The 26480-nt window shown below is 50.1% G+C and overlaps 3 protein-coding genes across 5 annotated transcripts in view; all 3 read left to right on the forward strand.

The window, feature by feature from the left end:
• suco (SUN domain containing ossification factor) overlaps nucleotides 1-7378 on the forward strand; it is a 29963-nt gene extending 22585 nt beyond the window's left edge. The window contains 8 exon segments of the mRNA XM_056415488.1: nucleotides 1058-1121; nucleotides 1200-2444; nucleotides 2847-2934; nucleotides 3005-3109; nucleotides 3518-3690; nucleotides 4069-4160; nucleotides 5329-5384; nucleotides 6175-7378. Of these exon segments, the coding sequence (XP_056271463.1) occupies nucleotides 1058-1121; nucleotides 1200-2444; nucleotides 2847-2934; nucleotides 3005-3109; nucleotides 3518-3690; nucleotides 4069-4160; nucleotides 5329-5384; nucleotides 6175-6765 (2414 nt within the window). The 3' untranslated portion in view covers nucleotides 6766-7378.
• A 2194-nt stretch (nucleotides 7379-9572) lies between these two features.
• mysm1 (Myb-like, SWIRM and MPN domains 1) lies at nucleotides 9573-17644 on the forward strand. 2 transcript variants are annotated; one of them, XM_056415507.1, is made up of 20 exons: nucleotides 9573-9636; nucleotides 9793-9865; nucleotides 10311-10381; nucleotides 10623-10694; nucleotides 10809-10890; nucleotides 10975-11073; nucleotides 11462-11936; nucleotides 12025-12259; nucleotides 12355-12485; nucleotides 12805-12908; nucleotides 13230-13307; nucleotides 13400-13485; nucleotides 14281-14335; nucleotides 14457-14507; nucleotides 15276-15350; nucleotides 15440-15628; nucleotides 15993-16125; nucleotides 16323-16428; nucleotides 16942-16999; nucleotides 17079-17644. In XM_056415507.1, exons 1-20 carry the CDS (start codon nucleotides 9581-9583, stop codon nucleotides 17388-17390), a joined length of 2541 nt encoding a protein of 846 aa, XP_056271482.1. In that variant the 5' UTR covers nucleotides 9573-9580; the 3' UTR covers nucleotides 17391-17644. The 2 variants fall into 2 exon arrangements, with proteins under 2 accessions (XP_056271482.1, XP_056271483.1); XM_056415508.1 differs by lacking the exon at nucleotides 10975-11073.
• A 92-nt stretch (nucleotides 17645-17736) lies between these two features.
• Nucleotides 17737-23819, forward strand: oma1 (OMA1 zinc metallopeptidase). Of its 2 annotated transcripts, XM_056415533.1 has the most exons (8): nucleotides 17737-18629; nucleotides 19786-20014; nucleotides 20505-20678; nucleotides 20757-20864; nucleotides 21344-21472; nucleotides 21617-21691; nucleotides 22193-22342; nucleotides 23011-23819. In XM_056415533.1, exons 1-8 carry the CDS (start codon nucleotides 18292-18294, stop codon nucleotides 23290-23292), a joined length of 1485 nt encoding a protein of 494 aa, XP_056271508.1. In that variant the 5' UTR covers nucleotides 17737-18291; the 3' UTR covers nucleotides 23293-23819. The 2 variants fall into 2 exon arrangements, with proteins under 2 accessions (XP_056271508.1, XP_056271507.1); XM_056415532.1 differs by having other exon boundaries at nucleotides 20505-20864.
• Nucleotides 23820-26480: the final 2661 nt, after the last annotated feature.

Below are 26480 nucleotides of genomic sequence, written 5' to 3' on the forward strand. Positions count from 1 at the left end.
TAAAAGCTGCTGATAAACATTAAGATCCACATGAATCTCTAAAGTCCTGCACAACAGCCGCTGTTATTCACATGTGACCCCACAGAGAATACTCTTCTTCTCCTCTGTGACTCTCTCTCTGTCTCTCTCCCTCTCTCTTTTCATCTCTCTCTCTCTCTCTGTGTGTCTCTGTCTCTCCCTCCCTCTCTCGCTCCCTCCCTCTCTCTCTCTCTCTCTCTCTCTCTCCTCACTCTCTCTCTCTCTCGCTCCCTCCCTTCACTCTCTCTCTCTCTCTCTCTCACTCCCTCCCTTCACTCTCTCGCTCCCTCCCTTCACTCTGTCTCTCTCTCGCTCCCTCCCTTCACTCTCTCTCTCTCTCTCTCTCCCTCCCTTCACTCTCTCTCTCGCTCCCTCCCTTCACTCTCTCTCTCTCTCTCGCTCTCTCGCTCTCTCTCTCTCTCTCTCTCTCTCTCTCTTCGCTCCCTCCCTTCACTCTCTCTCTCTGTCTCTCTCGCTCCCTCCCTTCTCTCTCTCTCTCTCTCTCTCTCTCTCTCTCTCTCTCGCCTCTAAATCTCTCCTGAGAGCCAGATGTTTATTTGGTTCTCCGGCAGCGACTCAGCAGAACTTTGGGTTTCTGTGTCGCCCGGCTGGCAGAGATCTGCCTCAACATCCCTGTCTGTTAGCCCCCCCCCCCCCCCCCCCCCCAGGGGCATCGAGTCAGAGGAAAACACACGACCCACAGATTTCACCTCCTTCATTCTCTCTTCTTAGAGTAACTAAAACAAAGAGTTTAAAGAACACGTGTTTTTAATCGTGAGCCCTCAAACTCAGCGTTTTGATTCGTTAAAGGGTTAAACTCTTTAACGGTTTCCAGTTCTGATTTCTTTTTACCGACACCCCTGCAGAGGAGGCAGGCCGGTCCAGACCGGACTAGACCGGATCACATGATTTATTTCCCCCCCAAACATGGCCAGCAAAATGTGTCCCTGCACACATTGGATTAGAGGGGGGGGGGGAGTAACAGTGTTATTACAGTGTTACAATCCTGTTCTGTGTGTGTGTTCGTTCTAATTCCCAGGTAATACGACCTCAGAGGGGGAGAAGAAGCCAAGCTCAGGCGACGCAGCGCAGGACTCTGCAGCGTAAGAACAATTAAAGATAACAACTTAATGTTTGAAGCGGTTTCTTTAACTCATAAGTTGGGATCCTCTTTCCTCCAGATTGAACTCAGAGCTCCCTGCGCCCCGAGAGGAGGAAGAGGAGGAGGTGGTCTCCTGTGACTCTCCCGCGCCGTCCCCCGACTCCCCGGAGGACCTTAAGATCGTGACGCTGGTGGAGGAGGAGGACGAAGAGCCCCGGCAGTCCACCGTCACCCTGATGGAGGAGGAGGAGGCGGAGGAGGAGGAGAAGAGGGAGGCGGACAGGAACCAATGGGAGAGCCAGACGTACTGTCCTCTCTCCTCCTTCTCGCTCTCCTTCTCCTGCGTGGCCACGCTGCCCGAGCTGCTCCACCGCTGGTGCTCCGCCCGGCTGGCCAAGGAGCGGCTCCGGAGCCTCCGGCGGCGGCAGGGGAGCACTCGGACTCAGACGCACGCCGCTTCGCTCGCGTACACGGCGCCGCCAAGCCCCGCCCCCGCCGCCACGCCCCTCAAGGAGGCGGCCCCCCTCGCGGAAAAGACGCCAGAGGCGCCTGTCGAGGGCGCGGGGAGAACCTCGGACGAGGCGCCGGAGCGCGCCATCGAGCTGGAGCCGAGCCGCACGGCCGCCATCCCCCCCCACAGTTTCTCGGACGCCCACGGCTCGCTGGCGTCGCCCACCCCCTCCCACGAGGAGAAGCCGCTCCCTCCCGTTATGGACGCGGGCGTCGACTCCGCCCCCACGCCGCCCCTCCCGGCCGTCACCGTCCCGGAGACGCAGCAGGCCGGCGCCTCGGCGGCTCCTCCCGGCATCTTTCCCACGCTCGCCACGGCCTCTGAGACGGCCTCTCCCGGCGTCGTGGCGCCCCCACACAAGGAGCTGCAGTCTCTTCCCACCGCGTCGCGGCCCGAGGACCTCATCCCCCCGCCCACCGAGCTGCCCGCCGCCCTCCCGCCGCCCGCCGCTCATGCGGACGCGGCGGCGAAGTTGGGCGCGGACGGCGTCCAGCCCTCTCAGACTCACGGGGAGCACGGCGACTCCCTCGCCGCCGCCGGAGAGCCCCACCGGGCGGAGGAGGCGGCAGCGGACGACGACCTGCTGGGCGCCAACGGGAACGGCAACGTCCACCGGATCGCCACGGACTTCTACGCCGAGCTGCAGAACGGAGGCGACTACAACGGCGGGGCGGCGGCCGTCGGGAACGGCAACGGCGCCGTCCACGGGTCCAGCCAGAAGGAGAGCGTCTTCATGAGGCTCAACAACCGGATCAAATCCCTGGAGATGAACATGAGTCTGTCTGGACGATACCTGGAGGAGCTCAGCCAGAGGTAGAGCGCCGGAGACCAGGGGTGGGGACCGTTTGGGTTTTTTCCGATAAAAAAACGGTACTTTTAAAACTATCGTTGCAATACCGATACTTAAAAAAAAAAAAAAAAAAGCACAATGAGGACATTAAAAACCTCTTAGGCCAGATTCCCTGTCAAAGCCGGTATCATGGAGCACTGACAACGGATATCAGACTGTCACCTCGTAGCTCGTAGCTTAGACATGGTTATTAGGGCTAATGTATTATTTGTTGTCCTACTTTTACGAAAGCAAGACTTGCGATCCACGTCACGGTGCTAATCTGAGTTCAGGCAGCGCTTGTCCTCACCGGGATGACCTCAGAGCGCGGGAAACGGTTCCTCACCGTCTCCCCTTCTTCTTCTTCTACTCTTCCTCTTCCTCAGGTACCGTAAACAGATGGAGGAGATGCAGAGAGCCTTCAACAAGACCGTCATCAAGCTGCAGAACACCTCCCGCGTGGCCGAGGAGCAGGTGAGCGCACCGCGAGGCCCGAGGGGCGCCGGGCGGTTCCCCCGCCGTCTCACTAACTCGTGTTTCTCAGGACCAGAAGCAGACCGAGTCCATCCAGGTCCTGCAGAGCCAGCTGGAGGACGTCACGCGGCTGATGCTCAATCTCACCGCCACGGTCGGCCAGCTGCAGAGAGAGGTGAGCCGCGAGGAAAAACACGAGACGCGTACATTAGGAGTTTACAGGGTATTCAGCGGTAATCTCTCGACATGCTTTTGGGCTCTACAAAGGGAACCAAGTCGGTCATGTGTGTGTGAGACACGCTGTTTCCCTCCTGGGCATTGTGTGTGTGTGTGTGTGTGTGTGTGACTGTCATCGAGTCACAAACAAGTCGCTGGCAGTGGTTTTTGATGATTTGACAGTTTATTTTGTTTGCACGGCCTCTAGCGCTTTCGAAATTGATCCAAAGAACCGTGAGTATTTATAAAAACAAAAACAAAAAAACGCCTCCTCCGTGCACGACCGGAGGCTCTCACGCAGCTCAACACAGGGCCGACGGCGTTTTCTTCCGCTTCTAACTCCGCCTCCTCCTCTCCCCCCCCGCAGGTGTCGGACCGTCAGAGCTACCTGGTGGTCTCCCTGGTGGTCTCCCTGGTCCTGTGTCTGTCTCTGGGCCTCCTGCTGTGTCTGCAGTGCTGCCGCGGAGGCTCCGCCCCCCCCGCCCCCAGAGCCGTCGCCGCTCCCCTGCCCAAGAGCAACCACTACCCCAGCCCCAAGAGGTGTGTGACGCACACACACACGCGCAGTTTCACACACTCGCACACAGTTTCTCACACTCGCGCACGCACAGCTTCACACCACACACTCTTTGGGATACGTTGCTTCACTGTTGCTGTTTGTTGAAGGCAGTCATTCCTGTCCTGCCGCTAACTGTCAGACTCTCTTGATGTCATAAACAACTGTACCCCCCCCCCCCCCCCAGTTTGACAGTTTATTTTGTTTGCACGGCCTCTGGCGTTTTTGAAATTGATCCAAAGAACCGCGAGTATTAAAAAAGAACACCTCCTCCGTGCACGACCGGAGGCTCTCACGCAGCTCAACACAGGGCCGACGGCGTTTTCTTCCGCTTCTAACTCCGCCTCCTCCTCCCCCCCCAGGTGCTTCTCCTCCTACGATGACATGAGTCTGAAGCGCAGGGTGACCTGTCCGCTGGTTCGCTCCAAGTCGTTCCACTCCACCCCGATGGAAGGTAAGAGAACCTTCTCCTTCTTCTTCTTCTTCTTCTTCCAAAACAACATTCCCGTCTCCGCCACTAAACCGAAAGGAGTTCACTCGCTTCACTATTTGTGGCTTTTCGCTTCATTTGCGCCTTAGAGGGGGCGGGGCTTATCTCTGTGGCTTTACTCCATGCAAACAGTGATCATCTCCTTCATCCACCATGATGAAGTCGCCACTAGTTCTGCTTCATACGTGTTGAGGACGTCCCACAAAGGACTGAACATCCCTCGTGTTCGGGTTCATAACATTAATATATATTTATACATGACATCACCCGTAGGCTCTCACAGCTCGGTGACCTTCACCTCGAGCCTGAATGTCTCTTCAGCTCCACTAGAGCAGCGGTTAGATTCACCGACGGCGGAGCAGCTGGACGCCGATTGGCTCTCGCGGCTCGCCGTCCGCGCGTAGACGTCGGTCTCGGGGATCGACTCGCGCCGACAACTCACAACGCTTTTTTTGGTGTGAACGCCGCTTCAGGCCGGGGCGGGAAACCGGATGGAGGAGAAAAATGCCGACTCCTCCTTTTTAGGACTTATCCCCGCAGCGCTCTCTTGCAGGAAGAGCTTCTTTATTAGATTTTTGATTTTTAATTTTATTTTTTAAAGCCAGTTGCGTCCCTCACGGCGATACACACCTCCGCATGCGACGCTCGACCTCCTCCCTTCTCGCCCGCTCTCGCTCGTCTGCCTCCTCGCTGGGAGAGGCTGGAGGAGGAGAGTCTTTGACTCACCCAACACAAAACTCCCCCTGCTGTTCATTACCCCTCAGCTGTGTGTGTGTGTGTGTGTGTGTGTGTGTGTGTGTGTGTGTGTTGCCCTTGAGGCTGAGAGGCTGTCATTGCCAGCTTGTGGCCACATGCTGGCTGGAGGAGTGTATTAATAGAGCATGGCGCTTCGCTGGCTCGTGACATTTGCAAGTAGTAATCAATAATAAAATAACGCTTTTATTGTGATTTTTAGCTAAACTAAAATTCCTTGTGTCCAATAAGCATCGATAAACATGTGTTTGTTGTTGTTTTTGTGTGCCATTGCATCTTTTTAATACAAACTACTTGCAAGGTCCCTTCATGCTTGTGACATGTATGTATTCCTGTCTGCCATCGCCTCATTAACACGGCCCCTCTCTCCCCTCCCCAGTAGGTCCCGATGACTTGTACATTGTAGAACCTCTAAGGTTTTCTCCAGAGAAAAAGGTACGGTGTGTGTTCCCCCCGCTGCTGTCGGCCCGGCCGACTTTTAAAGTGCTCTGTGTGGTTTGTTGTTGTTGTCGTTTATTTCTGCCGTCAGTCAGTGTGCTAGAGCAGCGAATGACACTAGTTCTCTGTGGATTAGAGATGAGGCGTTCAGGTTCACTCTAAAAGTCCGTTAACCACTTCTCTGCCGACACTTTTTATTATTGTTTATTTTTAAATGTTCTTGAGTGCAAGTCTTACAGAATTAAAACACGTCACAACGCCTCGACAAGTGAAACTACTTTATTTCATATTTCCGGGTTCCCACACTTTTCGCCAAAGTTTTGGGAAAATGAAAATCAACGTTTTCCTGTTTTCCTTTAAATAATCTAATCGTCTCTATTGAACTCCCCAAATATGAACGCTCAAATACTCGGGATGTTTACATTCCTGCAGGTCGGGTGATATCACACTTTAAATAAGAATAGTATAAGTTTCATCACCCGTCAATAGACTTGTAGTTCTTTGTATTTTAATTTTATTCTATGATCCATTTGTTATGATGTCATAGATGTTGTATCACGTAAAATCAGACTTCCTTTAAATATAAAGCGCGGGAACCCTCTGACCAGTTTCCTCCAAATCCCAGAATGCATCATTCCCCCGACGAGACTTCCTTCGCCTCCTTTTTGATTCGACCTCGTGAGCCTCGAGCACCCAAGTGGTTAAAGTGGCGTTTGCATGATGCAGCTCTTTCCCTCCGTTTATTATTCCTCTGTTCATCGCTCCTCTCTCTCTGTTCTCCTCGCAGAGAAAGCAGAAAAAGTCAAAGTCGTTGGACAAAGTTGAGATTCTGGCGCCGCTCTCCAACGGGGAGGTGAACTGCAACGGCTTCTGGCCGTGCCTCCCGGCGCCGCCTCCCCCTCCCCTCCTGCCTCCACCTCCGCCGCCTCCCCCTCCCCTCCTGCCTCCACCTCCGTCGCCTCCACCCCCTCCTTCCCTCCCGCCGCCGCCGCCACCTCCTCCTCCGCTTCCTCCTCCTCCTCCTCCGCTCCCGTCGTCGCCGCCCTCCAAGGAGTTCCCCTCGGAGACCAGCAGCTGCAGCTCCTCCACCCACTCCGAGGAGTCGTACGCCGGCCGCCTCGCCCCCCCCTCCCCCATCCTCCCCTCCGCCGGCCTGTGCGACGGCCACCGGCTGCCGTTCTCCCTCCGGCAGCCGGCGCCGCCGCCACCCGCCAAGGAGCGGCAGCGCTCGGTGAAGCGGCGGAAGTCGCGGCAGACGGAGCTGCAGTTCCCCGCCGTGCAGGCAGGGGGCGGCGGCGCCTCTCTGGCCATCCTGCAGCAGCTCATGAGGGGGGGCGAGGAGATCCGGACCATCGGGGTGGCCACCGGACACGTCTGAGCACACACACACACACACACACACACACACCTTGAAGGTAGCAGACGTGAGCACCGCGCCGCCCCCTACAGGCGCGCCGTGGGACTGCAGCGTCCTCCGGTCCTCCTCTTCTCAAAGAGCTGTTCACGGTTACGTGCCTTTAATATCTGTTCTCGGACCTTTTTAAAAGATAAGAAATATGAAATCTACAGACGCGGAGAGACGCCGCGGCGCCACATGGAGACGAGTCCAGTGAAGAGCGGTCAACGCGCGCGTTTCTTCTGTTGCTTCTTTTTTCTACTGGATAAGCACATTGTCCTGTGACAGTTGAGTACCAGTGAGTTTTTAAGAGGGAGGGGGGGGGGGGCAATCAAGAAGTATTAGGCCGCTCCTTTGGATGAAATGTGACCTCTGGGGTGACCTCTGGAGCACGACAAACTAACTCTCATCCTTATTTCCTCCCGTCTTTCATTGCCATCGTTTTTTTTCTTCTTTCTTCGTATTGCATCCTAACACGACTGCAGGTGTTTGTTATGGGACCAGAGCATTCATCTCTTTCTCTCTTTCTCTCTCTTTCTCTCCCCCCCCCCCCCCCAGTCTCTTCCAAACCAACCAACCAGAGCTGAATGAAGAACAGTAATATATATATATATATATTTTTTTGTTCACATCCGTAGTCGTCACGTTTAATTAAACCCTCCCGTCTCAGAGAAACGAATCGCAGCAGCTTGAGGATCCTTCCTCGTCTCCTCGAACTGTCCTCACTCTGTTTTAGTTTCGGGCCGGGCCCGAACCGCTTCGCTCCACGCGGCGAAGTTTCACTTTGTTCCAGGCGGACGTCGTGACTGCGAGGGGAACGGCGGAGGCCGCTCTCGTCTTCCCGTTGTTATATCTTTGTGTGTCTCTCTCGCCTCAGCTCATCGAAATCATTCTCACGACCGTCGTGGAGGCCGTGCGCGCTTCCTGTTGAGGTCGCAATGCATTGTGGGAGCACGTTGGGTTTGCAGAGCGGAATGTTTACACTTCACACACGTACACACACACACACACACACACAGTCTTTCACACACACCGTACTGGGGCCCTGCAGCTGAGTCTGACGGACCAGTTTTATTTATGTATTTATTTATTTAAACTACACTTTGCTGATGACCCGCGTGCTCGCCGGTGGCCGAGTCCTCCGAAGCGCCCTTGGTGCTTTCCTCCTCCTTTTCGTTTATTTCTTTACATTATTTTTTATCGCAGTCACGTGTCCTCCAACTTTTACAAATAATACAAAAATACGATATTCCAGTTTGGGCTTGGAGAAACTCCCGAGGATCGTCTGCTGCTGCGTCGTCATCGGGGGGGGGGGGGGGTCTGGGTTGGTTAGCGACCGTCTGCTGTGAGCTGGTTTCAGCGTCTCGGCGGATCAATAACCAAATGTTTTAGGGAGTCACGGATGTGAGAACTTTTAAAACATTTTTTTAAAAATAATAATAAAGTGTATTTTTTCTTATTGAATGCAGTTTCTGACTGGCTCTGTGTTGGTTGGACCTTTTTGACACATACTTCTTCTTCGTCCTCTTTTCTCCTGGCCGGCTCCTCTTCCTCTTCACACATCTTCATCCCCCTCCGGCCACCATCGCACGTCTTTTCTCCCAACTGTGAAGTTTTTAAATATGCCTGCTCTTTTTATCAGCCGCTCTTTCTCTTATGAGCCGATTTACTCTTTAACGCCTGCTTTCTTCCATTCTGCGTCACATGATCTATGATGACACGCGTTCGGCCACCTCGAGTTACACTTTTCTGAACTGTGGAGTAAAGGGAACGCAGGAGGGAACATTATCGACGTGTTTCTGTACGTTCTGCGCAAATCATGAGTGGTTTGGTTTTTAAAAAACCTTTTTTTTGAATGTGTACGATCTTATGTGTGTGTATGCATGTGAGGATTTATGTTGATCATGTATGTGTGTGTTATGGTAAGACTACTTTGAATCTACTTATCCCGTAACACAGAATATGGAGAACGCTCAGAGTGCACTTTGAATGACTCCTCATGCCTTTTCTTTTTTTTCTACCTTATTTGTCAAATGCTATCTTCTTCTCTCTCCTCTCTCTCTGTGTGATTAACTCTGAAGAGCTGCACAGTATTTTTTTGAATAGGAGCGAGTTACTACAAAACTGTAGTGCCATTAGAAACTGTGAATTTCTAAATAAAACCTTTTTTTTTGTTGTCTTAAATTTGTGTATGTTCCTTCATATTCGTACTTCACTGTTCATCTTAATTAATAAGTAATCCTATAGTTCATAAAGGAAAGTCAAATCTGGTGCATTTGTTGACTTAAAAGAGACGGAGAGGCGAGGCTCCAGTTTATGTGCATAATATTAGCACTTTAATATTAGTGATATGACACTGGAACAGATTTATTCCTAAAGTGTTTAAGGTTTAAATGATTTTGGTTCAACCACAGAACAAGCTTCAGGAAGCTGACATAATTCATATATATGAGATTTATTCATGTATATATTTTGTGTATTTATTCTGTATGTTTATATATATTTGGCTATATATTTATTTAAATGTGTGTATATAACTATTTATATATATACCTATATATTTTTAAATAGGTATATACATAAGGTATGTAAATAAATACATATATATATATGAGTGTGTATATAGTTGTAGCAGCAGCAGAATATGTATTTTTTTTAGTTGTGATATCAGTAGCAGTAGTTCGAGGTGTAGTAGCGGTCCTCCTACCACCAGGTGTCGCTGTGAGCGGAGCGCTGTTCCTCCCTCTCCCCCCGCCCCTCGCTGTTTCCTCCCCGATGTTTACGTTTATCCAACAACATGGAGGACGAGGTGGAAGTTGACATCGAGGGAGACGAGTTGGACCCCGGCCTGAGGTGAGAAGAGTCCCGGTTCTGCTCCGCTGACGCTCAGACGTGAGCTGGTCTCGTGCGCTCCGGTCCGCGCGGCCCCGCGGCTCCCGCGCGGCCCCGTGAGTCCTCCAGAACTGATGGCGTCTCCTCGGCCCCTCTGGGCCCTTCCTCTTGTTTCAGGGAGCCGGACGGAGGAGGTCTGGTCCCGGAGCCCTTCATGCAGGCCGCGTGGAGGAGCAGCGCGGGCAGACTGGTACGAGTGTGTGTGTGTGTGTGTGTGTGTTGATGCTGGTGTGGGTGTTGCTGACTCTTTCTGTTTGTGTGTGTGTATGTTGTTGTTGTTGTATTTATGTATGTGTGTGTGTGTGTTGATGCTAGTGTTGGTCTGTGTGTGTGTTGATGCTGGTGTGGGTGTTGCTGACTCTTTCTGTTTGTGTGTGTGTATGTTGTTGTTGTATTTATGTATGTGTGTGTGTGTGTTGATGCTAGTGTTGGTCTGTGTGTGTGTGTATGTTGTTGTTGTATTTATGTATGTATGTGTGTGTGTGTGTGTTGATGCTGGTGTGGGTGTTGCTGACTCTTTCTGTATGTGTGTGTATGTTGTTGTTGTTGTTGTATGTGTGTGTGTTGATGCTGGTATTGATGACAATTTCTGTGTGTGTGTTGATTATTTGTGTGTGTGTGGGTGTGTTGTGCAGCCATGGCAACTGGACGGCTCCATCAGCTCGGAGAACAGGGAGGTCATCGAGAGGATGCTGCTGGAGGAACAGTACCCTTTTTTACGTGACCCTCAAACGCACCACACACACACACACACACACACAGGTGATGACTGCTTGTCTTTTAATTTGGCTTTGCTGCGGACCCGATGCCGTCAGGCATTAAATCGTCTTAAAATGACAATAATATTGTTTATTATAATTACTTCTGGGACAACACATCGTATCGAGTTCCCCTCAAACGCACCGCGTGTGTTCGACACATGTTTGGTCCCTGAACGCACCGCGTAGATACTACCTGACGGGGGAGGGGCTGCCCAGCCACATCTGGGACGACGCAGACAACAAGCCCAAAGCGAAGAAGTAAGTCCAACCTTTTTTATTTAACTTCCACATTCAGCCCGTCAAGTGCGTGTTCTCGTGCGTCACACCGGCTGACCCCCCCGCTGTCCCCCCCCCCCCCCCCCTGGTGCTCAGGTCTCCAGCCAAGACGTCGGCCTCCGGCTCCGCCGCCGCTCGCTGGTCCAGACAGGAGAAAGACCTGTTTGAGGACGGACTGGTGAGTCGAGTCGTTGTTTGAGTTTTACGTCGTTTTAAAGCGTTACTTTGTGAGTAACCCCCCCCCACACACACACACACACAGGCTCAGTTCGGTCGACGGTGGACTAAGATCGCCAAGTTGGTCCGCAGCCGTTCAACTTTTCAGGTCAAGAGTTATGCCCGACAGTATTTTAAACACAAGGTGAGACTCGGCTTGACTTTCCACCCAATATTTATATTTGTATATATATATTTATATAGTATTTATTCATATATTATATTGTTATATATAGTATATTTATTTCTATATATATATATATATATATTTATATACATATTTATATTCATATATTTATTTTATATATATATGTACAAATATTTATTTCTATATAATACATTTATTTCTATATATATATTTATTTATTTCTATAATAAATATATGTTTATATATATATATATACATACACACATATATATATTTATTATATAAATATATATATGTATATGTACACACGCATATATATATATATAAATCATAAAACTTGCAAAATCAAATGTGTTTTTAAATTTGTTTTCGTCTTTATCTTCAGACGAAATCAGAACCCAGAGCTGCAGCGCCCCCTGCTGGCCCCGCGCTGCACCCGCAGCCTCCTCAGCCGACATCCAGCCGAGCGTCCGCGCTGACCAACGCCGTCCGCATCGAGAAGCTCTCCGATGAAGAGGACGAGGAGGTGGACATCACCGACGACCTGAGCGGCGCCGGCGAGGATGACGCCGGCGGGGAACCGCACGGCGAGCTCCGAACCCGAACCGACCTCGGTGAGCCGGAGCGGCCGGCGGACGCGGAGGAGCAGAGGGACCCGGGTCCGACCTCGCCGCCCCCGCCGAGTCCCCGCCCCTCGTCTTCCCTCACTTCCCCGGAGGAGACCGGCACGCACAACGAATCGGAGCCCCTCCCTCCAGAGAACCCGGAGCGATCGACCAATGAGAACGAAGACCGGGGCTCCCGGTCCGAGGGCCCGGCGGGGACCGGCCGCCCGGGAGACGCCCGCGGCGATGACACCGGTGAGGCTCGATGCCGGACGTGTTCGCGGCCCGCCTCGCGGTTCTGAGGATTCACGGGACACGCTTGTGGTCGTGTTTGCCCCCCCAGGTAAGACGGAGCCGAGTCCAGCCGACGGGCCGGAAGACGAAGAGGAGGAGGAGGAAGAAGAGGAGGAGGAGGAGGAGGAAGAGGAGCTGCTCAGGGCGCCTGAGCAGGAAGTGGAGATGGCCATGGAGACCATCACCGAGGAGGAGAAACGAGCCATCCCAGAGTTCTTTGAGGGACGTCCGTCTAAAACGCCCGAGCGGTACCTGAAGATCCGGAACTACATCCTGGACCAGTGGTGACGGCTCCCGGGTTCTGAGGGTTCTGAGGGTTCTGAGGGTTCTGTCCAACAGGAACATTTATTTATTTATTTATGATGTAATGGTTCCTCAGGCTGAAGAGCAAACCCCGGTTCCTGAACAAGACGTCGGTCCGGCCCGGCCTGAAGAACTGCGGCGACGTGAACTGCATCGGGCGGGTCCACACGTACCTGGAGCTCATCGGCGCCGTCAACTTCAACTGCGGTAACTCCTTCACGGCGAGCCGCCATCTTGTCTCCGGAAACGACCACTTCCTGTTTCATCCAGAGCTTCTGCTTCTTCTTCTTCTTCTTCCTCTTCCTTCTTCTTTTTCCTTCCTCTTACTCTTCCTCTTCCTTCTTCTTTCTCTACCTTCTTCCTCTTCCTCTTCCTTCTTCTTCTTTTTCCTTTCTCTTCCTCCTTCTTCTTCTTCCTACTCCTTCTTGTTTCTCCTCCTCTTCCTTCTTCTTTCTCTTCCTTTCTTTTCCTTCTTCTTTCTCCTCCTCCTTCCTTTTTTCTCCTCCTCCTCCTCCTCCTCCCGCAGAGCAAGCGGTCTACAACCGGCCGAAGGTGGTGGACCGCTCTAAGCACAAGGAGGGCCGAGACGTCATGGAGGACTACCAGCTGGCCCAGAGGCTGCAGAGCATGGTAGGCCCCGCCCCCTTTTAAAGATCTGGAACCGGGGTTCATACACATGTTGACCAATGGGCTTCCACGACTTTAAACCAAATTTACATTACCAAACCAAAAATTAAATAACCTTAAATGACTCGAATGAATGAGACGATAGTTTAGATTAAAAGAATAAACATTTATTCATTTTCAAGTTACGGTGCGTTCACACGCAGCGCGGAAAATGTGCTCTGCGAGTGTGACGCCGGCTTGAATCTGACCTTTCCAGGTTCACCTGCCCGTACGGACCCTGTTTAAGCCCCGCCCCCTCTCTAACTCGCGTTCTCGGCGTTTCAGCGGACCAGGAAGCGGCGCGTGCGCGACACCTGGGGGAACTGGTGCGACTCCAGAGACCTGGAGGGGCAGACCTACGAGGTGCGGAGGCGCTCCAGACCAAAACAAAGGAAACGCTGTCGCTCGTTGGGGTTCACAGTCACGTTACCGTGGTTACCGCCGTGTGTCCTCAGCACCTCAGCGCCGAGGAGCTCGCCCTGAGGAGGGAGGAGATGAAGAGGAGGCAGCCCAGGCCCTGCAAGACCTCCAGGTTCAGAGGGTGAGCGCGACGCGGCCACGCGCCTGTTGTTGACGTGTTGACATGTTTACATGTTGACAGGTTCAGAGGGTGAGCGCCACGCCGCCACGCGCCTGTTGTTGACGTGTTGACATGTTTACAAGTTTACATGTTGACATGTTGACAGGTTCAGAGGGTGAGCACGACGCGGCCACGCGCCTGTTGTTGACGTGTTGACATGTTTACAAGTTTACATGTTGACAAGTTTACATGTTGCCAGGTTCAGAGGGTGAGCGCGACGCGGCCACGCGCCTGTTGTTGACGTGTTGACATGTTTACATGTTGACAGGTTCAGAGGGTGAGCGCGACGCGGCCACGTGCCTGTTGTTGACGTGTTGACATGTTTACAAGTTTACATGTTGACATGTTGAAATGTTATGTTGATATGTTATGTTTACATGTCGATATATTTACATGTTTACATGTTGACATGCAGGTTGTGTCACTATGTTCTTTCCCTTCAGGTCTTTCGACATGTTGATATGTTATGTTGATATGTTGACATGTTTACATGTTGATATGTTATGTTTACATGTTATGTTTACATGTTGACATGTTGACATGCAGGCTGTGTCAGTGTTCTTTCCCTTCAGGTCTTTCGACATGTTGATATGTTTACATGTCGATATATTTACATGTTGACATGTTGACATGCAGGCTGTGTCACTGTTCTTTCCCTTCAGGTCTTTCGACATGTTGATATGTTATGTTGATATGTTATGTTTACATGTTGACATGTTGACATGCAGGCTGTGCCACTGTGTTCTTTCCCTTCAGGTCTTTCGATCCCTTCCAGTTGATTCCCTGCAGGTCTTTTGGGGAAGGTGTGCAGGTCAGTGGATGTTTCCTGAAGCAGCGATAGATAAAATAACAGAGCATATTACTTGATGGAATTTAAATAATAAAGGAAATGAAGTTTAAATAATAAACTCAACCCTTTGATGCTGTTGCAGGAACCTTTCCAGGTCATCGTGTGTGCAGAGACTCTCCTCATCATGGACATGGTACAGAATCTAGTTTATCATCTTTCAGTGGAGTCACAGCGCAAAACACTCACATATACAAACTTAAATGATCTGAACTGATAATAACAGGTAATTAATAATAATAGTTAGAATAATAACTGGCATTAATTTATCAGAAAATCTGATCCTTTTGTTTTAGAGTTCCTAATTTAAAGAGGAGGAAATGCTCATTGGTCAAGTAATTAATTCACACAGAAGAATACAAAACCACGTGGTTATTATAATTCATTTATTGAATACATTCCAATCTATTATTATTATTATTATTTATTACTTATTAATTTATTTAATTTATTGAGAAACATGGTAGTTATCAAGATAGGAAATGATCTATATATTGTTAAATAAATTAAAATCCATTTATTATTTATTCTTGTACTTGTTTATTCATTTATTTAATTATTTATTTAATTTATTAAGAAACATGGTATATTATGAAATATATATAGTTATTGAGATAGGAAATTATCTATATATTATTAAATAATAACAATCTATTATTATTATTATTTATTCTCGTTGATTGATAATTAATTCACACAGAATACATGTAGTTATTTAAAAAATCTAATTAATTTACTGAAAAAAATGCTATATTGTGAAATATATATATAATATATATATTTATAGTTCGCGAGCTATGAAATGATCTGTATCTTGTGATTATTCCCCATATTTGTTACATTACAATCTAAGACAGTTAATTTATTCTCATTGACTGCATGCTAACGCTCTGGCGGCGGTCAGCATGCCCACGTGTCGCGTGGCGAGGTCATCGGGCTGCTCGGGGGAACCTTCAATGAGGAAGAGAGCGTGTTAAAGGTGAGGGGGGGGGGGGGATGGAGAGCAACTCATTTTTACTCCTCTCCGTTTCGCTTTCTCCGACCGGCGCCCTCTTGTGGTCTGTGCAGATCTGTGCAGCCGAGCCGTGCAACAGCGTGAGCACCGGCCTGCAGTGCGAGATGGACCCGCTGTCCCAGACGCAGGCCTGCGACGTGCTGGCGTCGCTGGGCTTCAGCGTGGTGGGCTGGTACCACTCGCACCCCACCTTCCACCCCAACCCCTCAGTGAGGGACATCAACACGCAGAGCCAGTTCCAGGTGAGGGGGGGGGTCCGATGAGTCCGCTCATTCAGTCCCATATATATATATAATATATGTGTATATATATAAATATATTTATAAATATAAAAACATATATATATTATATATATATAAATAATATATTTATATATATATAATTATATTTGATACTAGCTATATATACATATATATATATATAAATTATATATATATAGCGCTAGTATATATATTCTATCATGACATCCATTCATCAATCAATAATAAACTTATGATAAAATAGGGGAGCAGCCAAGACACCTGGGGGACTTTTATTGTGACGGACTTCCAGTCAGTTGAATGTGATATTTGATCTCCGTCTGAACGTGCGATCTGATTGGTGCAGAGCTACTTCTCCCGCGGCGGAGCCCCCTTCATCGGGATGATCGTGAGCCCGTACGACCCGGCCAACCCCTCCCCCCACTCCCAGACCACCTGCCTGCTGGTGAAAGAGAGCCAGGGGCCCTCAGGCCCACAGAGTGTGTTTAACACACACACACACACACACACACACACACACACACACACACACACAGAAGAAGACACATGATTCAAAACTTCAAGAGGCTTTCAAATCCAGCTGACAATGAAGGTCAGGGATTTGAGCACACAGCAGCACAGTTTATCCTCTCTCTCTCTCTCTCTGTGTGTCTGTTACCTCCCCCCCCCCCTCCAGATCTGCCCTACAGATTTGACTTCTCGTCATCACAAGACATTCCAGACTGGGAACAGACGCAGAGGAGAGCTCAGTGGATCATCCACAAATACTGTCAATCACCCGGGTGAGTGAGAAACGCCCCCCCCCCCCGGTTAGAACCGTTTAGCTCAATTTGTTTTTCCCCCCAAAAAATATAGATGTATGAAGTCTCACACTAAATACATAGTTGAGAACCACAATGTTTCATCTCTGGGAGAGTTGGCGCCGTCTGCTGGACAGTTTCAGAGTTCGCTGAAATTCACACGTCTCTGTTTTCCAGTAGTGATATATATATATATTATTATATAATATATATATATTTATTGCTATAATATATATATTTATTGCTATAATATATATATGTAATGCTTTAATATATATTTATTGCTATAATATATATATATTTAATGCTTTAATATATATATATATATATTGCTATTATATATATATATACATTATTAAAAATAAATATATATATATATAGTATAGCATATAAAGATTCAATGTTTTTATCACGTGGCTTGATGCCAGTCCAGTAAATTTGATCAAATAGTTTTAAAGCCCAACGATGAAGCATCTAAGCTGTTTTTCTCTGTAGGAGTGTGCAGATGGACAGATTATTCCGGAAAGACTCCCACCTCACCTTCCTGGAGAAGGTCAGTCACGCATCCCAGTGGCACCCATCCTATATTTAATTTCCTTTTTACCTCTTTTAATCTTTCAACCCTTTTGCAGATGCTGTCGTCTCTGGCCCGGTACCTGGAGCCCCTGCCGGGTGAGGAGGGAGACCCCTTCCTCACCCAGATCCAGGCCGACTTCATGGCCCGGCAGCAGCCGTCCGACCAGGAGGAGGAGGAGCAGTCTCCTCGCGCCTCGGACTCGGAGGACTTTGCTTTTGATCAGCTGATCGGCGAGGAGAAGCCTCCGGAGGGAGGAGGAGGAAGAGGCTCTGATCCGGACTCTGGCGGAGCTTCAGACGGCTCGGAGGCAAACGGTGCCGCAGTTTTACATCTGGGCTCCGTGTTGTCGAGCGACTATTTACTGTGACGGACAATGTGGCTCAAACTGTATTTAAAGTAGAAACTCTTTTACGATGAGCTCAGCATCAGTATTACCAGCTCGTGCTCATCGAGTATTTTTAACACATTAGTAAGTGTACTTCTTTTTATAATAAGTGCTTTCACCAAAAACTAGAAAAAGGGAGAGAATGAGAAAGAGAGAGAGAGAGAGGTGCGTGTTTGCGTTATTTCTCAGTTCTGCAAGTTTCTTTGAAACAAGAAAATAAAAAATAGATTTATATATTTTGGCCTCTTGTTTATGTTATATTTGTGTCAGAGTTTGACAAACACGTCTGCAATTGAGTCACACCATCGTCTCCTCCACGTAAGGGAATGCCAAAGAGGAAGTTCATCTTTCTATGGCAATAAGTTTAATATTGTTAAAATTGTCTGATCATTTTGTCGGTGTTATTGCATCTCTGACACAGGCATTATTGTCTCTAGAGTAGACCGCACCCTTTTTAAGGGAGTTAATAAGGCAACTGACAACTTCAACCTGACTCTATTCTAATAATAATTTAATGATGAATTATGTCCCTTTCGCCTTTGGCGAGACGCTAAAACTGACCCCGGAACCTTCGTCGCGGAGTTCGTTTCGAGGGGGAATACTTATGGAAGCGTACAACCACCAAGTAGAAGTTCCGTTAGCTAAACTGCTGCCGTTTCGCGCCGAGAGGGATCTAAAATCTAAAACGTATTTAAACTCGACGTGTTGCAACAAAATAACACTGTTTAACCCGATGTGAACGTCTCCGCGCGCGTATCTCCGGGGACCGATGACATTGACGCCCGGGGTCGAGGGTATTTAAAAACAACAAGAGGGGGAAACTTCGCCGTGACGTCATGTCTACATTTAGATGAGGGGGTAACAAACGGGCGCCCGTGACGTCATGGTTCTCCTCTGCGTCTTGAGGAGCGGTCGCTTCTCTTTGGCCGCACGTCTGACCCGGAGCTGCGGACGCGCGGCACGTCCCGCGGCGGACACGCGCCGGGTGTCCCCGCGACCTCCGCTCACTTCCGGGTTCACGTCGTCGCGGCTCATCAACAATGGGAGCAGCGCGGCGTTTCGCCTCGTCGGTACCGGGCCCGGGCGCCCCGCTCGGCCCGGTCCCGTCCTCCGGGGACACCTGTTCCACACCTCCGGCCCCGCGGGGGCCCCCCTGCCCGCCCCCCTCGTGTGGCTGCTGCTCAAGCCGCTGCAGAAGCTCGCGGCCATCGTCCTGGGCAGGTTTGTTATTTAACTACCACTGACATGACTTTAACTAGAACGGGCACTCGGTAGAGCGCATACCTTCGCATATCACAAGATCGGGCATTGAATTATGAACATTTTGTTATTAGTTGCATGCCAATTGGATAGAAATTGGCCTCGCTATGGTAAAAAGAAGATGTTGACCTTTTCATGACCTTTGACCCGAGCGATCCCAAAATCTAATCAAATGGTCCCCGGATAATAACCAATCATCCCACCAAATTTCATGCGATTCGGTTGAACACTTTTTGAGTTATGCGAGTAACACGCATACAAATAAATAAATAAATACACGGCGATCAAAACATAACCTTCCGCATTGTCAATGCGAAGGTAATGAGTTCGTATTTTATTAGCAGTTGTGTTAATTGGGTAATTTGATTAAGAAATATTGTTACTTTAGAAATTGGTGAATTCACTTTTTTTATTAACTGATAAAGCAAATAATTAAAGACTAATATACATGTCATAATATGTCTTTCATTATTTAAATGTCTATCCTTCTTTGTTTGTGTATTTAATGTAATAAATTTTTGATTTAATTTATTTAACATCCCCCCCCGCCCCCCTGACTGCTGTCATCCTCAAACTTACACACACACACACACACACACACACACACACACAGACAGATTCAGCAACATTAGCATCAACAGACACACTCAGACAGTCATGAACACACACACACACACAGAGAGAGTTAGCAACACACACACACACAAACACACAGAAAGTCAGCAATACCAGCATCAACACACACACACACATCCACACACACACACATCCACAAACTCGCTAAACACGAAAGGAGACAAGTAGGCCAGGACAAGGAGACGAAACGAGTCTCTGCACTCTAGTCTCGTCTCCTTGTCCTGACCTACTTGTCTCCTTTAGTATTTGACGGCCTCCTCGGGGAGGAGCACACACAATCTCTTCTGTGTGTGTGTGTGTGTGTGTTGTGAGCATATTTTATCCATCCTTTGATCTTTGAAGCCTCTGCTGAACTCGTTTTGATCTCTCTGTGTTTTTGACACTTGAAGCAGATTTTAAGGGTGTTATTTCTTTACATTCTATCACCTGTTCGTGATTAAACTTTCTTTTAATTATTTTCCTGAAACCTTTTGTGCGCCAGGAGTTTACGGAAGTGGTGGGTTAGTCTGCCGGACGACCGCCGGCAGCTGGCGCGCGATTGGCTCCGTCGGCGCCGCTGGCGTCTGGCGGCGGGGGCGGGCGTCGCCATGGTGATCGCAGCCCTCCTCCTCCTGACCCACCTGGAGGAGTCACCGCTGACGGGACGCACGCGCCTCCTGGTGTTCAGCAGGGAGAAGTACATGGAGCTGGCGACGCTGACTTCAGAGGCGGTGAGACGAGGAGGAGGAGGAGGAGGAGGGGGAGGGGCAGGGGCAGGAGGAAGGAATGGAGAGAGAGAGAGAGGAGAAGAGATTGGAGGAGCAGGAGGGAATGAGGAGCAGGGAAGGAAGGAGGTGAAGGAAGGAAGGAGGGAGAGAGAGAGGAGGAGGAGGGAAGGAAGGGAGGAGGAGGAGGAGGAGCATGAAAAGAAGAGCAGGGAAGGAGGAGCAGGCAAGGAAGGAGAAGGAGGGGGTGGAGGGGACGGAATGGAGGGAGGGAGGGAGGGAGGAGGAGGAGGAGGAGGAGGAGGAGGAGGAGGAAGAAGAAGGGGGGGAGGGTAAATTAAGCAAATTAATGTGTGTGTGTGTGTGTGTGTGTGTGTGTGTGTGTGTGTGTGTGTGTGTGTGTGTGTGTGTGTGTGTGTGTGTGTGTGTGTGTGTGTGTGTGTGTGTGTGTGTGTGTGTGTGTGTGTGTGTGTGTGTGTGTGTGTGTGTCCTTCAGTACATGGAGGAGTTTGCGGAGCTGCTGGTTGCAGTGACCGACCCTCGCCACCAGGTGGTGGAGCGGTTGGTGCAGCATCTGGCCCGCAGGAACCAGGACATCCCCGAGGTGTCGCGCGTCACCTGGAGCGTCCACGTGGTGCAGAGCCCCAACGTCAACGCCTTCGTGCTGCCGGTCAGAAGAAGAAGAAGTAGAGAAAATAGAAGAAGAACGCTTTTCTTTTCAACGTCCTCGTTTCTCCGTCTCTTTCAGAACGGGACGGTGTTCGTCTTCACGGGGATGCTGGACGCCGTGGCCGACGTCCACCAGCTCACCTTCGTGCTGGGACACGAGATGGCTCACGCCGTGTTGGGCCACTCGGTGAGTCGAGCGCCGGAACCCGGCGTTTAAAAACGTTTAAATATAAATATCTGCCTCACATCGTTTATTTATTAACGGAAAGAATTCTCCCGTCGCGTTCACTCGTTTCGCTAATTCAATGGAGCCAAACTATTTAAATGGAACACACACACACACACACACACACACACAGTCGTCTAGAAGCCGTTGGGCACACGTCTTCCAGGTCTCAATAGACGTGTATGTGGACCTCCTGTAGGGGATGTGAATTAAACACTGATGTTGTCACCCCCCCCCCCCCCCGGTTGCTCTGGCGTTGCGTCAGCCGGTGATGAAAAACCTAAATCTGCTATTGCGCAATGTTCCTCCTCCAGTGGATACGCTCCGGCGTTCACCTCCGCACAACTTCTCAAGCTCTCTGTTTTTCACTTTCTACATTCTTTCCTTGTCTCCTCTGTCACCTCCTCCCTCCCCCCCCCCCTCCTCCCTCCTCCTCTCAGGCAGAGCAGGCCAGCCTGTCTCACGTGGTGGACCTCCTGTCTCTGGTTCTGCTGACGGCCATCTGGGCCGTGTGTCCTCAGGACAGCCTGGCTCTGCTGGGCCAGTGGGTCCAGGACAAGCTCTCCCAGGTGAGGCCTCGTGCACGCCGGGTGACACGTGCACGCCGGGTGACACGTGCACGCCGGGTGACGGCCAATCAACGGGCGCGTATGAATCGTTTTTACCTCATGCGTTTTCTCTTGTGTGTTTTTGTTGTGTTTTCTCTCCCTCAGTTGATGTTCAGCCGTCCCTTCAGCAGGAAGCTGGAGAACGAGGCCGATCAAGTCGGATTGCAGTTGGCTGCAAAGGTATCATCATCATCATCATCATCATCATCATCATCACCATCATCATCATCATCATCGTCTCCAGTGTCATTATTTAGAGGAACAAACCACGGATTTTTCACATTTAGTTCAGTTTCCTTTTTACATTCTGTTTTCTTTGCTTGTTTTCAGCCTGTTCAAAAACTTCAGCCTAGCCAGAGGATATATTTTTTTCGATGTAACAGGACGCCTGAATTGTAAATAGGAAGTGACAGATTTTAATCTGATGCTTTTTGACTAAAGCATTTTATTTCTCAGTTCCCTAACTTCATAAAAGAGCTTTACTTTTATAAATGACAAAACTCTTTCACTGAACATGACGCCACTAAAGGCAGTTTGTGAATTTAGGTTAAACTTATAGTCAAACCGTTCTGCCTGCTGGCCACCAGGGGGCGCTGTCGTCACACTAAACTGAACTGATGATTTGTCAGGGAAGCCTCATGCTCTCTATCTCTCTGTGTGTGTGTGTGTGTGTGTGTCCAGGCGTGTGCGGATGTGCGTGCCGGGCCTGTGTTCTGGCAGCAGATGGAGCTCCGGGAGCAGCTGGCAGGAGGCCCCTCCCCCCCCGAGTGGCTGTCCACACACCCGTCACACAGGAACAGGTTCACCCAGCTGGACCGCAGCGTGCCTCAGGTACACACACACGGCTACACACACAGGTACAGACACAGGTACAGACACACACAGGTACACACACAGGTACAGACACACACAGGTACAGACACACACAGGTACACACACAGGTACAGACACACAGGTACACACACACAGGTACACACAGCTACAGACACACACAGGTACAGACACACACAGGTACACACACACACACACACACACACAGGTACAGACACACACAGGTACACACACAGGTACACACACACACACACACACAGGTACAGACAGTAAAGACTGATCCTCGTCTGTTCCACTTGAGGAGCTTCATGTAACGAATGAATCGTCTGGAGAGGAAGAGAGAGAGGAAGAGGAAGAGAGGAAGAGGGAGAGGAAGAGGGAGAGAGTCGGGGAGGAGACGGAAATAATGCAAGGTTTCAGGAAGAAACTGGGGGGGGGGGGTGTGTGTGTGTGTGTGTCATGTGATGTTTTAACCTTTAGCGAGAGGCGACGCCATCGAAGGGGGGGCGTCTTGTAGGTGACTCTAAAGTGAGAGAGTAAGGAGTTGTTCTTCTTCTTCTTTCTCCTCCTCCTCCTCCTCCTTCTTGCCGGTTGCTCTTGGACTCCTGGTCATGAGGGGTCAGTCCTTTACTTACCCAGCATGCACTGCTCTCCCCTCTTGTCTCCAGGCTCTGGAGTTGAGGGACAGCTGCTCCTGCCCGGCTCTACCGGCCACCGACCCGCGGGCCGCCTTCTCCAAGAGCGTCCGCCTGTTGCTGGATGAAGCCTCCAAGCACCCGGGAGGAGGAGGGGGAGGAGGAGGAGGAGGAGGAGGAGGTCCTGAAGGGGCTCGTAAGCCCCTCCTCCCGGCCTCCTTGCCCGCCGCTCTGCTTGCCCTCACCGTCCTCCCTTCCTCCTCCAACGTGGCCTCACCGGGAGCCTCTGAGCCTCCTGCTCCTGGTGGAGGCTGACGGGGGTTACACCACCGACTGGTCAGCCACTCTCCATGTTCATCGTCTAGTTCAGAGAGCCTGAAGAAGAAGCTCCAGAGCCCCCCCCCCCCCCCCCCCCCGTTATTAATGCTCAGCGACCACTCAGATGCCACAATAATGAGATAACCTCTAACGGGGGGGGGGGGGGGGGTGAATGTCAGTAAAGCCTCCTGACTCGGTGCATTATTCATCGACAAACGGCAGGAAGAGGACATCTGCATTCTAATTATGACTACTGCACTCTCCTGACACACACACACACACTCTACCAGCAGGGTGTGTGTGTGTGTGTGTGTGTGTGTGACGGGGTTGCTGCCGTCTCTCCTCCGTCAGGCTGTGAGATCTTCAATGAGCTTTTTTTGTCAAATCATTTTTTTTAACGAGTCGACTGAGGAAACATCTTTATTTACAGCAACAGCCGCGGGAGTGCACAGTTAAGTGTGTGTGTGTGTGTGTGTGACACATTTGGTTAAACTGAAATAAAATAAAAGTTGGTTTCAAACGGATACGATGTTTAATTTGTGTCGTGCACTCTGAGGTTCGGTGTGTGTGTGTTTACCTGCAGGAAGGTGTGTGTGTGTGTGTTTAACTGCAGGAAGGTGTGTGTGTGTGTACCTGCAGGAAGGTGTGTGTGTGTGTTTACCTGCAGGAAGGTGTGTGTGTGTGTGTGTGTTTACCTGCAGGAAGGTGTGTGTGTGTGTGTTTACCTGCAGGAAGGTGTGTGTGTGTGTGTTTAACTGCAGGAAGGTGTGTGTGTGTGTGTTTACCTGCAGGAAGGTGTGTGTGTGTGTGTGTGTGTTTACCTGCAGGAAGGTGTGTGTGTGTGTGTTTACCTGCAGGAAGGTGTGTGTGTGTGTGTTAGAGGCTGGTAGCAAACAGGAAGTGGACACTGATTGGCAGATACACACAAAAGTGCAATGGAAAGAAATTCGATGTAAATATGGGATTTTCTTTGCACGTCAATCAATTAAAAATAAAAATCTATATATATTTTTATATATTTTGTCTCGTTTCCAAAGTGTTGCATTCAGAAGAAGATTCCCACGGTGAAGGATGAGCAGAGCGGCTGAAGGAGGAGACGCGGCGGCGGCGGCTTTGACTTATTCATGGCGAGCTCCCGGGGGACACGCCCCCCTCGCCTGGCCTCCACTCGGCCAATCAGACGGACGTCTCGCCGGCGAGATTCAAACCGACCGACCTCTCCCGTAAAGCCCGGCTGCGTTCTGCATCCACAGCTCTCCTTCCTTTCCTGATAGGCTCCGCCCCCTCCCTACACACACACCTGGATGCTCCTGCAGGACGCCGGCGTCGTGTTTGTTTCCCGCCGCCCACCGGAGGCCCCGGACCGACCGCTCGCAGGTATTTCAAAAGATCGCTGAAAAAAGGAGAATGAGAGAGAGAGAGAGAGAGAGACGGGGGAACTGGAGATGTTGTTTTTCACAACAACACAACAACACAACAACACTCCCAGAGAGAGGCTCGCCGGTGAGAGCAACACAGCTGCTGTGTAGGTGGCTGCACGGCGTCCCAGAATGCAGTCTGGCTGCCCTCTGACCTCCCTGTGGAGCGCCAAGTGGCTCATCCACACACACACACACACACACACACATGTGCAGCTGCGTGTGTGTGGAGAAAAGTTTCCGTGTCCTTCCGCCGTGCATTACTTATCCGTGAGGCCGTCTGATTGAAATGAATATTTTAGGGCTTTTAATCACCGCCGCTGCTGGAGTGACGGAGCATCTGGCCGCGTTACCCGGGTAATTAAAGACGCCGCCGCCGCACACGTGCAGGAGTGGCGGGAGCGTGAGGCGAGGGAGAGGGGGGGGGGGGGGGGCCTGCTAATGAGGACGCTCACAGGGTCACGCTCTTCCTTTTTTAAAGGACCAGCGTCACTCTTGGGCGAGAAGCGTTGTGTATTCGGCTGATTGCAATCTGCAACTTTGCCACTAGGGGGCGCCACTAAAATCCACCACACGTCCCGAGAGCCTTTAAACTTCTTATCTTGGAGCGCTAAAAGTCACGAACATCGATCTCCACTTTCTAGCGTCAAATTATTTTATAGATATGGTGTTTTTTCTCGGATCGACCGCGTTGTGTGGAACCGCGGGGAAGGAACCTCAGTGAAGGAACCTCAGTGAAGGAACCTTAGTGAAGGAACCTCAGTGAAGGAACCTCAGTGAAGGAACCTCAGTGTCTCTCGTCTTCTCTTATCTCGATCTGTGCGTGTGTGTCTGTGTCTGTGTCTGTGTGTGTGTCTGTGTGTCTGTGGTTAATCCTTCTGTTCCTCACATGTCTTCTTCACCTCCCCTTCCGCGGGGCCTCTCAGAAATCTCCATCCATCCTTCAAACCATCCCTCCCTCATCCATCCCTCCATCCTCAGCTTCAGCACCAGTCTGCTCCACTGTCTGGTTGCCATGGTTTCCATGAGTCTTAATGCGTGCTCGGGTTTGAAGGACAAAGCGATGACGATGAGGTCGTCTTTAAAGACGGAGGGATGGAGGACGGGAGACAATGAAGGGAAACGGATATATGATGTACTGTCATCTCTCACACACACACACACACACACCCACCCACACACACACACACACACACACACACGCCCTCTGGCGCGCTGTGTAGCCGGAGCAAAGCCTTTGTCTTCTAAGGGATCGATGAGCAGGTGGTTGAAGTAAATGCACCAGAATGAGCCTTTAGTTCACAGTTAGAGATAAAAATATGAAAATAAATGTTATCTTTGCTTCTCAGAGCCAAAACTGATCGTAAAACAAAGGAAATTCATCAAAATTGTTATTCTTTATAGTTTGTAAGACAAAAAAACAACATTTGTGACGTTGAATGTGACTCACCGCGACCTCTACTGGCCAAACAGAGTACTGCATCATCTATTTTTTCCTGTCTGGTTTTGTTTAAAAAAGAAAAAAAGGAAGCATCCACCTTTAACGTTTACGCCTGTTTCCGGTGCTTTAAAAAAATGTTGAACGTGACTCGTCACGACCTCTACTGGCCAAACAGAGAACTGCATCGTCTTTTTTCTGGCTGGTTTTCCCGTGCTTAAAAGAAGAAGAAGAAGAAGAACACCCCTCATATGTACGCTCGCTGTGATGGGTAACGGGGTGTCAGCGTTGTGAAGCAGGAAGAGGGATTCACTCTGAAGGCTATATTT

Source organism: Pseudoliparis swirei, chromosome 5 (assembly GCF_029220125.1).
Source record: "Pseudoliparis swirei isolate HS2019 ecotype Mariana Trench chromosome 5, NWPU_hadal_v1, whole genome shotgun sequence".
Taxonomy (NCBI): domain Eukaryota; kingdom Metazoa; phylum Chordata; class Actinopteri; order Perciformes; family Liparidae; genus Pseudoliparis; species Pseudoliparis swirei.